Source organism: Mirounga angustirostris, unplaced genomic scaffold (genome assembly GCF_029215605.1).
Source record: "Mirounga angustirostris isolate CCGP_5_RB_7025 unplaced genomic scaffold, mMirAng1.0.hap1 SCAF_7, whole genome shotgun sequence".
Taxonomy (NCBI): Eukaryota; Metazoa; Chordata; class Mammalia; order Carnivora; family Phocidae; genus Mirounga; species Mirounga angustirostris.
In genome coordinates, this window is record NW_026991715.1 from 29,242,008 (window position 1) to 29,256,595 (window position 14,588).

The 14,588-nt window shown below is 38.5% G+C and overlaps 1 protein-coding gene across 5 annotated transcripts in view; it reads left to right on the forward strand.

The window, feature by feature from the left end:
- DDX46 (DEAD-box helicase 46) overlaps positions 1-14,588 on the forward strand; it is a 77,450-nt gene that overhangs the window by 62,356 nt on the left and 506 nt on the right. For 2 of the 5 annotated variants that reach the window (XM_045892778.3, XM_045892789.3), the window contains exons 19-23: positions 1,156-1,332; positions 3,156-3,374; positions 3,690-3,834; positions 10,593-10,666; positions 12,663-13,768. In XM_045892778.3, the coding sequence (XP_045748734.1) occupies positions 1,156-1,332; positions 3,156-3,374; positions 3,690-3,834; positions 10,593-10,666; positions 12,663-12,710 (663 nt within the window). In that variant the 3' untranslated portion in view covers positions 12,711-13,768. Of the gene's footprint in view, positions 1-1,155; positions 1,333-3,155; positions 3,375-3,689; positions 3,835-10,592; positions 10,667-12,662; positions 13,769-14,588 lie in introns of those variants that run through there. The other 3 variants (XM_054511541.2, XM_054511546.2, XR_006793726.3) reach the window with 2 other exon arrangements.

Genomic DNA, 14,588 nt, shown 5'->3' on the forward strand with positions numbered 1-14,588 from the left:
TGCAAATAGCCTATGAGGTAGATGTTTCCAGCCTTAGAATGACACAGTTGCAGCTGGACTCATATGGCTCCTGGAAGAGCTGAGGTATTCACCCTTTGTTCTTGCTTTGATGGGGAAAACAGCCTTACTGTTTTTCCTTTTTTGGTTCAAAGGAATAAAACAATAAAGCCTTCTTTTCTGATTCTGTTACCCAATTTTTTTTTAAAGATTTTATTTATTTGGGAGAGAGAAAGAACATGAGTGGGGAGGGGCAGAGGGAGAGGGAGAAGCCCGACTCTCCACTAAGCAGGGAGCCCGTCGTGGGGCTCTATTCCAGGACCCCGGGATCATGACCTGAGCTGAAGGCAGACGCTTAACCAACTAAGCCACCCAGGTGCCCTTCTGTTACCCAGTTTTTAAGGCAAACCCATTTACACTTTAGAAGTTGGAAAGGATTTGGGGATTCCCATCTTAGGAACATGGACCATTCCCCATGAGAACTGTTGACTGTATTTTTAGTGGCCTACTGGCCTTGAGTTATACTGCCCTTTTTTCCAGCCTTTTTCTTTTTTTTTTTTAAAGATTTTATTCATTTATTTGACAGAGAGATAGCGAGAGCAGGAACACAAGCAGGGGGAGTGGGAGAGGGAGAAGTGGGCTTCCTGCCGAGCAGGGATCCCGATGTGGGACTCGATCCCAGGACCCTGGGATCATGACCTGAGCCGAAGGCAGACGCTTAACAACTGAGCCACTCAGGCGCCCTTTCCAGCCTTTTTCATTGCAGTTTAATTTATCCGCAAGTCATACTTATATCTCAGCTGCATCATGTTGGGTGCTCTGTCTTGACAGCACATGTTCCTCAATTGCTAAACTGGGATGTATTTTCTGGACCACTTAGGAGTGTGCTCACTTGGTTCATGTGGCATTGTATCTGTTTTCTTTCTCTTTCTCTTTTTCTTTTCTTTCTTTTTCCTGCCATAGGTAACTGATTTTTAAAAATGTGCCACCCTCAACAAATAGCTGGTCTATTTTCCTATTGATCTGTGTGGTTGAATTAACATATATAAGTGTCTAATTCTAGCCATTTGATAGAAATAGTCTTTATTAGTTTCTGTGGATATATCTAAATTGGTATTTTTAATCCAATTTTTATTAATCTTTCTTTTTCTTATTTAGATTGATGAACAAATTGAAAGTATGTTTAATTCAAAGAAGAGAGTTAAAGATATGGCTGCTCCTGGAACATCTAGTGTTCCTGCTCCAACTGCAGGAAATGCTGAGAAATTAGAAATTGCTAAGAGATTGGCTCTAAGAATCAATGCTCAGAAGAATTTGGGAATTGAGTCTCAGGTATTAAGTAATTTGTTCCAAGTTTTAGTCATTACTTTTTATGTCAGCACAAGGGAACAGGTTGTTCTAGACATTGAGTTAGTGGGAATTTAACATTAATCTGAATACAGAATTCTTCAATTACTGCATTTGGATAATTCCTCTTATATGGTTGACTGAAATCTTAATGCCTGTTTTGGAACTCCTAACTGAAGCATGTTAGCTGTTGATAGTTTTTTTTTTTTTTTTTTTAAGATTTTATTTATTTATTTGACAGAGAGATAGAGAGAGCACAAGTAGGCAGAGCGGCAGGCAGAGGCAGAGGGAGAAGCAGACTCCCCGCTGAGCAGGGAGCCCTGATGTGGGGCTCGATCCCAGGACCCTGGGATCATGACCTGAGCCGAAGGCAGATGCTTAACTGACTGAGCCACCCAGGCGCCCCTTAGCTGTTGATAGTTGTATAAAGTAATAATCTGATTGATCTTACCAAAATATTAAGGAAATAACTCCTTTTTGTTTTTTTTTTAAGATTTTATTTATTTATTTGAGAAAAGAGTGCACAAGTGGGGGGAGGGGCAGAGGGAGAGGGAGAAGGAGACTCCCCACTGAGCAGGGAGCCCGATGTGGGGCTCGATCCCAGGACCCTGGGATCACGACCTGAGCCGAAGGCAGACGCTTAACGACTGAGCCACCCAGGTGGCCCCGGCTTTTTCTTTTTTGATCTGCTTTTATTAGGCACACAAGCAATTCCTTGGAAGTATAATACCTGGTTACATAACTCAAACTAACATGGGCTTAAACAGTGTAAAATGTGTTAAATATTTCACATGCCATCTTTCTCTTGAGAGCTCTTTTATTAACTTAATTTTTAAGAACTTATCAACTTAATTTTTAACTAAGAGTAAACTTTCATAGCATTCCCAAAGAATAGTTTGTTTATTTTAACAGTGTTTTGAGGATTTTGAGAGTTTGTGGATCTGTAGAGCCCTGTGCCCAGTAGATGGATAGCTTTAGGACTGTAACACGCAAGCTGGAAAGACCCAAGCCAGACACTAGTGGACTGACTCAGTGAGGCAGCCACAATCAAGGCTTAGAGGCTCAGGTTTCTGTTTTTGTTTAGCCAGTGAGGATCACTTCTCTGCTGCTTGGCTAAGATCAGGTGTTTAGCCAGTGAGTTACCGTGAAGTGTCTGCTATACTCGGGCCTTACTTCCTCTGAAAACAGGGATTATAGGGCCTTCCTCTGAAAACAGGGATTATAATCTAATATTCTCTGGGATTATTATTGCTAATAACTCTTTACAAGTGAAATCAAATAGCCACGCCATCTCATTGTTAGAAAAGCTTGGGGTTTGAGTTATGTATTAACTACAGAATTCTGTCCACATTAGGCACATAGTAAAATTAAGTTCAAATTAAAAAGGTTTAAGTACAAAATAAAGTAACAGGGTAAGTTAATTTACTGTACATTGGCTTGGGCTATGAGGGGAGGAGAGCTCAGTGGTGGTAGTGGACAAAGATTCTAATTTAGAGGAAATTCTTAGGAGCCACAAAGTTATATAAATGATTTTAGAAGTATTTCACTATGTTTGATATCAAGAGTTACCTAATTCTCTATGATCCAGTAGAATTTTTAATAATAGAGTTGAATGTTCTTTATTTTTCTCATCAAAGTAAGGGAGATAGATATATTAAACTATTAATATGTACTGCTAAATTGCACCTGAGTAGGACTCTGCATTAGAAAGATGCTTCTAGTTAGTGGCTTTGCAGAATAATTTGTGGTAGGATCCCTGATCCTGTCTCTGCCCTCATTTGAGATTTGACTGTAGGTCTTCTTAACTACAGGATGTGATGCAACAGGCCACCAATGCAATTCTCAGAGGTGGTACCATTCTGGCTCCCACCGTGTCTGCCAAAACCATTGCAGAGCAACTTGCTGAAAAGATCAATGCCAAGCTCAATTATGTGCCTTTGGAGAAACAAGAAGAAGAGAGACAGGATGGTGGACAGAATGAATCTTTTAAGAGATATGAGGAAGAATTAGAGATCAATGACTTCCCACAGGCAAGTAACAGTTTTAAACCTTTTTGAATCATGGAGTAAAAACTCTTGCTTCTTTAGGAGCAAAAATAATTTCTTTAAAACCCATGAACATTTTAATAGCTACCTCAGTTTTTATTTAGATGAGGGAGACAACAATAGAAATTTTATATTTATGAATATATTCTAGTTATATTAGGATCTAAATGATTTTATGTGAAGGTGTTAATTATATTCTTAATATTGAACATAATATTATTTAACTATATATACTTTGTCAGTATACCAGGTTCTTGTCCTATTGTGAAGTGATTTTTCCCCCCACCCTTTCTTCCATAGACTGCTAGATGGAAAGTTACCTCGAAGGAAGCTCTGCAGAGAATCAGTGAATATTCCGAAGCTGCAATTACAATCAGAGGAACATATTTCCCACCTGGCAAAGAACCTAAGGAAGGAGAGCGGAAAATTTACTTGGCAATTGAAAGTATGTATTGTTGGTTCTGTTGCAGTCTTGAGTTAGGTGAGTTGATAGAGATGTAACAGACATGGAGAGAATATAAGGTCAGTTCTAGAGAGGATAAAAATAAGGAACATGTATAAGAAAAAAATAGTTTCATATATCATTTAAGGTCTTTATTTAGAAATTTAGTACATATAGAAAGGTGAATGATCTGTTTATGGAACTCTTTTAGTTTTGACTATTCAGTCAAATTAGAAAATCACTCTAAAAGAAAACATGTATTTTAAGGACTGATGTGTAATAAGTAGAATATTCTGGCCAAAGGTTAGAAAGTAAATCAGTATATTAGTTCACTTAATGAATGTTTATCCAAGCAAGTATTCCCTGTGAAATTATGCCCATAAAAGTTCATGGCGTATCTTTAAAAAAAACTAGTAGAAGTGGACAGATAATACCATAACACAAAGTATATAAGTAAGGTATAATATAGAGTGATCAGAATTGGGTTTTTTTGTGTTTTGTTTTGTTTTTGGATTTTAATTTATTTGAGAGATTGTGTGTGTGTCTGTGTTTGTATGTGTGAGAGAGAGTGCACGGGAGCAGGGAGAGTGGCAGAGGGAGAGTATAAGGGAGAAAATCTCAAGCAGACTCCTTGGTTGACGCAGGGTTAGATCTCATGACCCTGAGATCATGATCTGAACCTAAACTAAGAGTTGGACGCTGAACTGAGTGAGCCTCCCAGGCACCCCAGTCAGATTTGCTTTTTAACTTTATTTCACACATTCATGAATGAGTTCAAAAGAGTTTCCATTTTTATTTTTCCCCTAATGTATTATTCCACTGTAGAGTAGGACAACTTGCATCCCTTCATTTAAATTTAATCTGAATATCTTTGTAATAGACTAACAAGTATAGACCAGCCAGATCCACTTCATCTATTTAATGAACTAAGTATTTGTTGCATACTGGTTTTGGAGCTGTGGAGAGGTTGATTCTGTGTGTTCTGTAAGCTCAGAGTCTACATACATAGTGCTTTAAATGGCTTTGATGGCTCCAGAGGAGCCTCTCTCACATCACATATTATCTTGGGCACTAGCCTACTTTGAGGCGCACACATCACTTCTGACAAAGAAGCCTTATTACCTCATCCCTCTTCACTCTGTAGCTTACCTGTTTTTCTTCACAGTACTCATCGCAGGAATTGTAATATATTTTTACTTGTCTGTGTCCCTCCCCTACTAGAGTTCTGTGGGTGTGGTGACTTTATCATCTGCTCTATTCTCAGAGCAGATGGTAAACACTTGATAAATTTTCTGAGTAATGCATCTGATTAAGCCCTATAGTCACTTGTCTTCAGGATACGAAGTATTACTTGACAGGCATGTCCTCTATTTGATCTCTTTAAAGCTGCACTGTCTGAGAGAACACTCTGTGATGGCTGTGGAACGCTCAGAATATGGCCAGTGTGACTGATATTTGTAAATTTTATTTAATTTTTGTAAAGGAATTCATATTTTATTTTTTATTTTATTTTATTTTTTTAATTTATTTGAGAGAGAGAATGAGAGATGGAGAGCACGCGAGGGAAGAGGGCAGAGGGAGAAGCAGACCCCCTGCTGAGCAGGGAGCCTGATGTGGGACTCGATCCCAGGACTCCAGGGATCATGACCTGAGCCGAAGGCAGTCGCTTAACCAACTGAGCCACCCAGGCGCCCCGATTTTTTATTTTTTTTAAGTAATCTCTACACCCATTGTGGGGCTCAAACTCATGACAATGAGATCAAGAGTTGCATGCTCTACTGACTGAGCCAGTCAGGTGCCCCAATTTTTATTAATTTAAATTTAAATAGCCACATACATGGCTGGTGGCTACTGTAATGGTTAGCTTTTCTCTAAAGTTTATTGTTGGAAAGATCATTAGAAGGTATTTAGATCCATTGAAAGTATATTGTAAATGAGGTTTGTTGCTGTTAGTGACAGTGTTAGTGCTTGTTACATTTTGGCATTTCTTTGATTCTGTGAAGACTGTATAATTTTAGGCAAGTTCTTTACTGAATATAATCTACAGATGATTTGCTTACATACTAGGATTTGATTCTTTCCTGGACAAAACAAGGAATCCCACAAACATGACTAAAAGTTAATTAGTGCTGTGCCTGTTTAGTCACTTTCCTTTGAATTGGTACCTCAGTTGTTTTTGTGTGGCATCTTAGCATAAAGACACAAGAAGAGAAACACGTGTTGTGTGTATCCCGTCTACCCCTAAGTAGAAATCATTTCCTGGCTAAAAGTGCAAGATAGGGTCAGAGTAAGTTAAAGCACTGAAAAGTGCTGTTGCCAAGGTTATGCTGTTTTGTTTTGTTTTTTTCCCTTAGTAAGTATTTGCCTGGTGCTATAAACTTTTGATTAGTTTCCAGATTTCTGATACAGTTGATTTCAGATTTTTGCAAATTTATTCACTTTTTGTCCAAGGACAGGATTTTGGAGTTCCAGGCTCTGCCATTTTTACTGATGCACTGTCACTATTGGACTTTTTAAAGTTAATGATGAATTGTGGCAATGGGGAAACTCAAATGCAGCCTTTATATGTTCCATGTTATTGCCATTCTGCCATTATTTCATGCATATTTTAAAATGCATGCATGTTTAAGATTCATGCATGTTTTAAAATGGTGTACAAAGGATGTAGAGCTAGAACTAAACAAATTGCATGTGTTTTTTGTGTGTGTGTGTGATTGTGACTTTTATTAAGTCAGGTATTTAAATGCATCCTTTTATGTGTCCTGAAAGACTTCTGTTCTACCAGTGACTGTGTGTTTCTAAATCATGTGATACTCTTCCTTACTGTGTAGTAAAATGAGGATTGCTGGCACCTAGTTCTTCAAGGAGAGAAAATTACAGACATCTTTCTGCACTTGGAACTGGACAGGTCTCCCCTACTCCAGTGTTCTTTAGGCCATACAGGATGGAGACACAGTGTCTTCCAGTGGAATCTGATGATAAAACCCTTTGTATACATGTAATCAGCCTTTTATTTTCAGCTTGAATATCATGGGTGTCATTTAAGCAAAACCAATACTTTTAATTGCCTGCCTTATAAAGACATAAATCAGATACAATTGATTGCTTTGAGAAAGGATCCTCTATGTAATTCTTGAATTTAAAGGTACTTATGTTTAGTATAGTATAATATATCAAGGTTCATCTTACATAGAACTTTATCAGAACATATCTCCTCTACTGCCAAGTGAAGTGAGAAGCCCACAGCTTCTGCTTGACTTTTCCATCCACTTAGAATGCTTCTGGTCATTTCTCTCCACTGTCAACTTGTACTTAGGAAATAACGTCTAGTTTTTATAATCTAAACCAGCTTTTTTCCTCCTATGTTGTAAGATAATCTTGTCAAAAATGAATCTTTAGAATTCTAGAGCCATGGTGATGGTTAAGAACTGGAGATTAGTAATTAAAGTGATCCAGAGCTTTGAGATTTTCATAGATGATTAGTTTTTTAAAGGATTTTTTAGTTTTTGAAACGTCAACCAGATCAACTGAACTCTAATAGGATGAAAACAGGTGTTGGAAGGAGCCTGTTGTCATCTGTTTCTAGTTCTGTAATTGGAGGGACCCTACTGCCTGGCTCCTTGGAGGCTCTCTGTGGCTCAGCAGTTTCAGGCCTCCCACCAGGCAGCGGGAAGGAGAACAGGAAGGACTTATGTGCCTAGCCATCCTATATAATTAATAGCCTGTTTTGTGACCCTCTCTTTTTACTAGTGGAGAATCCCTTAAAAACAGCCAGAGTTGTTTTAGGACCAATGAAAGGAAATGCCTCTTTTCCATGGCAGCTTATAAACATATGTAACCTATTACCTAAAGAAGCTTTATAAGTCAAAACTTTAAACTGGTCCAAATGGTCAGGCTCTAACTAAAGTAGGAAAATTACTCTTCTACTTGGATTTAGGTGAGAGTGTCATTTTCTTTTTTTAAAAACAGCACAGGATATCAACAAGCTTCACACCAACTCATGCCAAGTAGTATATTTTTCTCCTGAATTTCATTTTGGTTGTAATTTTTAGTCTGGCTTCGCTCTTGATTCTACCCTTTTGTTTACTTTCATCAACCTCTCTTCTTTTCCAGCACCCACAGCTTAAAATGTGTGGTTGCTGGCTGGTGGAGGTGTAGGATTTAAATTAGATATGTTGCTACTTCACAGCCATACTCCTATTGTTAAACTGTTTCTTCTTCTTCCTCCCCTTGCTCTTTCTCCTCTCTTCTTCCTTTTCCTTCATCTCCTTCCCTTCCTCCCCTCTTCCTTTCCTTTGCTCCTTCTGGAATCAGAAAAGGTTATTCATGTCTAATAAGGGGAATTCTTGTGGCTTGTTTTCCTCATTTCATTTTCTTACATAGAATGATAATACATAGTTTTATATATTGGTTCTCATATTGTTTAACATTTCACTCCTAGTCCTTAATTTCTAGTCTATTGGTCCAGCTCTTGCATTTTTATCAGTGCGCATTGTGCTACCTATCTACTTTTTTTTTAATTTTTATTTTATTGTTTGTTTATTTGGGGTTTTTTTGAGAAAGAGAAAGAGGGGAGTGGTGGGGCAGAGGGAGAGAGAGAATCTTTTTTTTTTTTAAAGATTTTATTTATTTGACAGAGAGAGATACAGCGAGAGAGGGAACACAAGCAGTGGGAGTGGGAGAGGGAGAAGCAGGCTTTCCGCGGAGCAGGGAGCCCGATGCGGGGCTTGATCCCAGGAGCCTGGGATCATGACCTGAGCCGAAGGCAGACGCTTAACGACTGAGCCACCCAGGCGCCCCGAGAGAGAGAATCTTAAGCAGGTTCCACGCCCAGTGCAGAACTCAATGTGGGGCTTGATCTCAAGACTGTCAGATCATGACCTGAGCCGAAATCAAGAGTCAGATGCTTAATCGACTGAGCCACCCAGCCGCCCCCCCCTTTTTAACTTTTATTTGTTTATTTTTATTATTCTTTTGGTGTATGCTACCTATCTAGACTTACCTGCTCCTAGCATTGTCCCTTGGCTTTAGATCCCTCCACACTACCCTTAATGGCTCTCTCATCTCCATGTCTCCTTTACTTCTGGTCCATATTTCCATTGACCTTACTGACATTTCCAACTGGATGTCACATGAGCTCTTCAACTACAGCCATCTCAGAATTGAATTTCATCTACCATGATGACTGCTGATAATACCTGTTTTTCCTTAGTTTTTTTTTTTGCTTCTCAACTCTTAGCCACTTAAATCTGCCTGGAGAACTGAGGGAGAGGTTTTTGTAAGGAATGGTATTTAGAAGTCATTTTGATAGACTACTTCCTACCCTTCTCATTCTGTTGTAATATCTTTACAACTATATGAATGAATGTTTCTAGACTGCCTCATTCTCTAGGCTATTTTGCTGTGTTCTTTTACACTCTTTTCCAACCACACTCTACTTATCTTACTCTTCAGTAATCATGCCTTTTTTTTCCTTGTTTTTTTTCCCCTATATTATTTATTTAAGAGAGAGAGCACGAGCAGGGAGGGAGAAAGAGAGGGAGAAGCAGGTTTCCCACTGAGCAGCGAGCCTGGTGGGGGACTCGATCCCAGGATCCTGGGATCATGACCTGAGCCGAAGGCAGACACTTAACCAACTGAGCCACCCAGGCACCCCTAAGCATGCCTTTCTTAATCTGTACCATTGCACATGGGATTCCCTTCACAAAATTTTCCATGGCATCACTTCTTCAACTTGGGTAGTCCTCCACCTTAGGGAATATAAGTGTCCAATAAATATTTGTTAAATAAATGAACCAAGGAGTTTATATTTCTCTTCAACTTTTTCTTAGTCTCTTTTGGACAAAGTGCTAATCATCTTTTCTTTGCTCTTTTTAATCATACCAAGAACTCTATTTTTTTTTTTTTAGATTTATTTATTTATTTGAGAGAGAGAGCACAAGCAGGAGGGGCAGAGGGAGAGGGAGAGAGAATCTCAAACAGACTCCCTGCTGAGTGTGGAGCAGGACGAGGGGCTCGATCTCATGCCCCTGAAATTATGACCTGAATCGAAACAAGAGTTGGACACTTAACCAGCTGTGCCACCCAGGTGCCCCCCTACCAAAAACTTTTTTTTTTTTAAGATTTTATTTATTTATTTGACAGAGACACAGCGAGAGAGGAAACACAAGCAGGGGGAGTTGGGGAGGGAGAAGCAGGCTTCTGCTGAGCAGGGAGCCTGATGTGGGGCTCAATCCCAGGGACCTGGGATCATGACATGAGCCGAAGGCAGACGTTTAACGACTGAGCCACCCAGGCGCTCGCCTACCAAGAACTCTTTTTTTTTTTAAAGATTTTATTTATTTGACAGAGACACAGCGAGAGAGGGAACACAAGCGGGGAGTGGGAGAGGGAGAAGCAGGCCTCCCGCAGAGCGGGGAGTCCGATGTGGGGCTTGATCCCAAGACCCTGGGATCATGACCTGAGCCGAAGGCAGACACCCAGCCGCTGAGCCACCCAGGCGCCCCCCCCTACCAAGAACTCTTATCGCTACATGTAATTTGATCTCATTGGTTACATTTGAAACTCTAAAAGTAACCAGAATAATAAGCAGCCATTATATAATGTGGATAATGTTCCACCAGGTTCTGAAACGCTCTCTTGGCAGGCAGTACAGTGTTTCTAAAAGTCATCTACAGTATTTCCTACTGGATCTCCATGACATGGATAAACATCCAGTGTAATTCTAGTAATACGAATAATGTTTTCCTCTTACTCATCAGGTGCCAATGAACTGGCTGTGCAGAAAGCAAAGGCAGAAATCACCAGGCTTATAAAAGAAGAACTGATTCGGCTGGTGAGTGAAAACCTCAAAGACTTACTTAATTTGTTTTAGTAAATATTTTATTGAACTATAATAGAAATTCAGAAAAGTACACAAGTCATAAACATACAGCTTGGTGAATTTTCATGAAGGAAGCACACTGATGTCATCACTGCCCAGATCAAGAAACATAGTACAATACCAGCATTCCAGAAGCCCCCTGCGTGCCCCTCCTGTCACTATTCATCTCACCCAAATGTAACAGTATTCTGACTTTCAACATGGTAGATTAGTTGCACCTGTTTTTGAACTCCATGTAAGTGGGATCGATTGCTGTGTACTCTTTTGTATCTAATTTCTTTGACTCAACATTACTTGGAGGAAATCCATGTTGTTGCATGTAGCAGTAATTATCTTTCGTGGCTGTGTAGTATTTAATTTGTGAATATACCCACAATCTATGTATTGGACTTTGGGACTGTTTTACTTTCTTTTTTATGAATAACACTTCTCTGAGCATTCTTTTTTTTTTTTTTGTAAAGATTTTATTTATTTATTTGAGAGAGAGAGAATGAGAGAGAGCACATGAGAGGGGGGAGGGTCAGAGGGAGAAGCAGACTCCCTGCCGAGCAGGGAGCCCGATACGGGACTCGATCCAGGGACTCCAGGATCATGACCTGAGCCGAAGGCAATTGCTTAACCAACTGAGCCACCCAGGCGCCCTCTTTTTTTTTTTAAGATTTTTTATTTCTTTATTTGAGAGACAGAGCATGAGGAGGGGGGAGGAGGCAGAGGGAGAGGGAGAAGCAGACTCCCCACTGAGCAGGGAGCCCTATGTGAGGCTCAATCCCAGGACCCTGAGATCATGACCTGAGCCAAAGGCAGACGTTTAACCGACTGAGCCACCCAGGTGCTCCTCCTTTTTTTTTTTTCTTTTATTTGAGAGAGAGAGAGACAGTGCCAGGGGCAGGGGCAGGGGGAAAGGGAGAGACAGTCTTAAGCAGACTCCGCGCTGAGCTTGGAGCGATGTAGGGCTTAGATCTCACAGCCCTGAGATCACGACCTGAGCCGAGACCAAGAGTCGGATGCTTAATGAACTGAGTCACCCAGGTGACCCTTCTCTGAGAATTCTTTCATGTCTCGTTTGTACATACAGTATGCTTTTCTCTTGGGTGTATACCTTGGGGTGGAATTGCTAGTTATAGTGTAGACGTAGTTAGCTTTACATAAGTTTTGCTAAATAATTTTCCAAAGAGGTTATGCCATGGAAAAGGCATCTTTTTATAGACCACCTTCCCAAAGAAGGTGAACACATCCCTGTGTCTTTTTTTTTTTTAAGATTTATTTACTTTAGAGAGTGCACACAAGGTGGGGGAGGGGCAGAGGAAGAGAAGCAAACTCCCAGCTGAATGTGAAGCTGGCGTCGTCGGGGCTCCATCCCGCAACCCTGAGATCATGTCCTGAGCTGAAATCAAGAGTCCAGATGCTTAACCAACTAAGCCACCCGGTTGCCCCCATCCCTGTGTCTTTAGTAACAGCTGAAGCTTGTAAACTCCCTATCATGGGTACACTTTGTCCTTTCTCTACAAATGTGTGTTTGAGGTCTTTCCTAAAATTCCCCTTACAGAACTTTCTTTGGGGGGATAAAAAGTTTAAAGAATAGAAGCTACACAAAACAGGAAGGAAGAAGAAAAACAACCTTTTCTTTTTCTTTCTTTCTTTTTTTTTTTTAAACTTTAAATCAAGGGCTTTTAAGACTGTTCCACCAAGGAGTAATAGAGAAAGAACCTTGATGCCACCACCATTAGTTGGTTCAAAACTGTTGTCCAAGAGTAGTCACATGAACACAGACAGATGATTGGTTATTGAAGAGTTTATTCTTCCTCAGTATAATAATACTAACATTTTCTGTTCTAAATATCTGGTAATGCTATAAGTTTGGAAAGGAAATTTCTTTGACATGTATTTTTCTTTTTCTTATTTTTTTCTTTACTTTTTCTGACTATGTATCTTTTTTTTTCTCTTGTAGCAAAATTCATACCAACCAACAAATAAAGGAAGATACAAAGTCTTATAAAACATCTGGAGAAAACTTTTTACTTGTGCTGGTCTGTGACACATGTGGCAGTTGTCTTGTTTACAATGTATTGTAAATTAAGATTTTTAAAATTCTGTCTTGCTGATTTTTTTAAATATATGAAACCAGTATTTGCTAAAGAAATCTTCTTTCAGTAAGTACCACCAGAATTATCAAACTGTATTTAAAGCAGACCTGTTTTCAGCATATGATGTCCTTTAATGTAAACTTTAAATATCAATATTTTAAATATCTGGATAATATTCCAGAAGTTTAAAAAAAATGGAAATATTTGGACTTTCTATTGACAGTAATAAAGTATACAAGTCACTAAGGGGCTCTTTACCTTACCCTCTTGAAATGAAATTGTGATAATCTCCTCAAAAAAAGGTAAAATTCTCTAATTTTGTGTCCTCCCCCCCCCACCCTCCTTGAGCTTAAATCTTACTTGACTCAGTGGAACAATATGAACTGGACTTAAGAATGTTATAATAGAATTTTTACAAAATGTTTCAGTTTTTGTTTCAATTTTTATCATCATAAATGGGCAATAGTTGGACTGCTTTTTGGTTTTGTAAAATTAAAGATTTGTAGTTTAAGAGTTTTTTGCATTTCTTTACACTGCAAAGAGTTTTAGTATTTACTCCTTTTAGGTTCCCCTCACAATCTCTAGCTCTGTGTCTAGATACTAAATCTTTTTTACTCTTCCTTAAAAGAAAGTGATTTGTAGCCTGTAGATATTAATGTTTCCTTTTTCCCCTGAAAGTGTTTGTTTATACATCTGTACATAAAAACAGACTACTGATTTTAATCCACATTTTCTCCAGGATTATTGAGTAGGTTATGAATTTTCTTTCTTAAAAATTTCAAGCATAATGGTACCTGTGTTGTAGACTTAGATTTAAGCATCTCTCAGTGAAATTTAGCTCACAAGGAATCATAAATTATATTTTTGACCCTTCAGATATAGTTCCTGAATATTCAAATTTAAATTGTTATGATTGGATCACCCAATATTCTTTTCAAGACTCCTGGTGTATTAGAACTTTGTATTGTTGTCACTTCTTGAAAAAAGAAAATTTCCAGGAATTAAATAGATATATTTCTTAAATTAAGAGACACAGAAGTTTCTGAATATTCTTGACCTAAGAGGTTTTTAAAAAGAAGAAAATAAAGCATACTAAAATCATATTAATAAGACATTAAGTGGTTAAAATGACAAGGAGTGTTATTTCTTCAATATAGTTATTCTTACTGAAAAACTAAGATGGATATAACGGGGAAATATTCTTGGATCCTTTCCATATCTACCTTCTTTCTTGGAAGAAGAAAACAGACCAGACACATGTAACAGGAGAACCAAATAAACCATTTACTCTAAAATGCAGGCATCTTGGGCTCCTTTTCCTTTCCTTTTATTTATTTGCTTATTTTTATTACCTAGTGATAGTTTGTTTCTTTTGATAGAATATATGGCAATCTCACATTGGTGACAATTGGTGCTCCCTTCAGCCTCCTGGATCACTTTGAGATTCAGAGTTTTACATCATTTTAGCATTACTACCTTTATGTTTGTATATCTAGATGTAATAAACCACTGATAGTATTTTGTCCTAAAGTGAAACACATTTCTCTGTTACAACATTTTTTAGTATCACACTGATTCTTTGATTTTTAAAATCAGAATGATGTATAGACTAAATTGTTTTTTAATGCAATATCAATATTTGCTCATGTTTTCTAAATTCCTTATAAAATAAAGTTAATTCAACCTACACTTTCCTAAAATTATCTCTGCTGAAATGTTTTATGCTGTTGCTCTAATTTTGTTTACATTGGTAGGCATGTGAGAGAAGTATTGTACTCTCTGTATCTTTA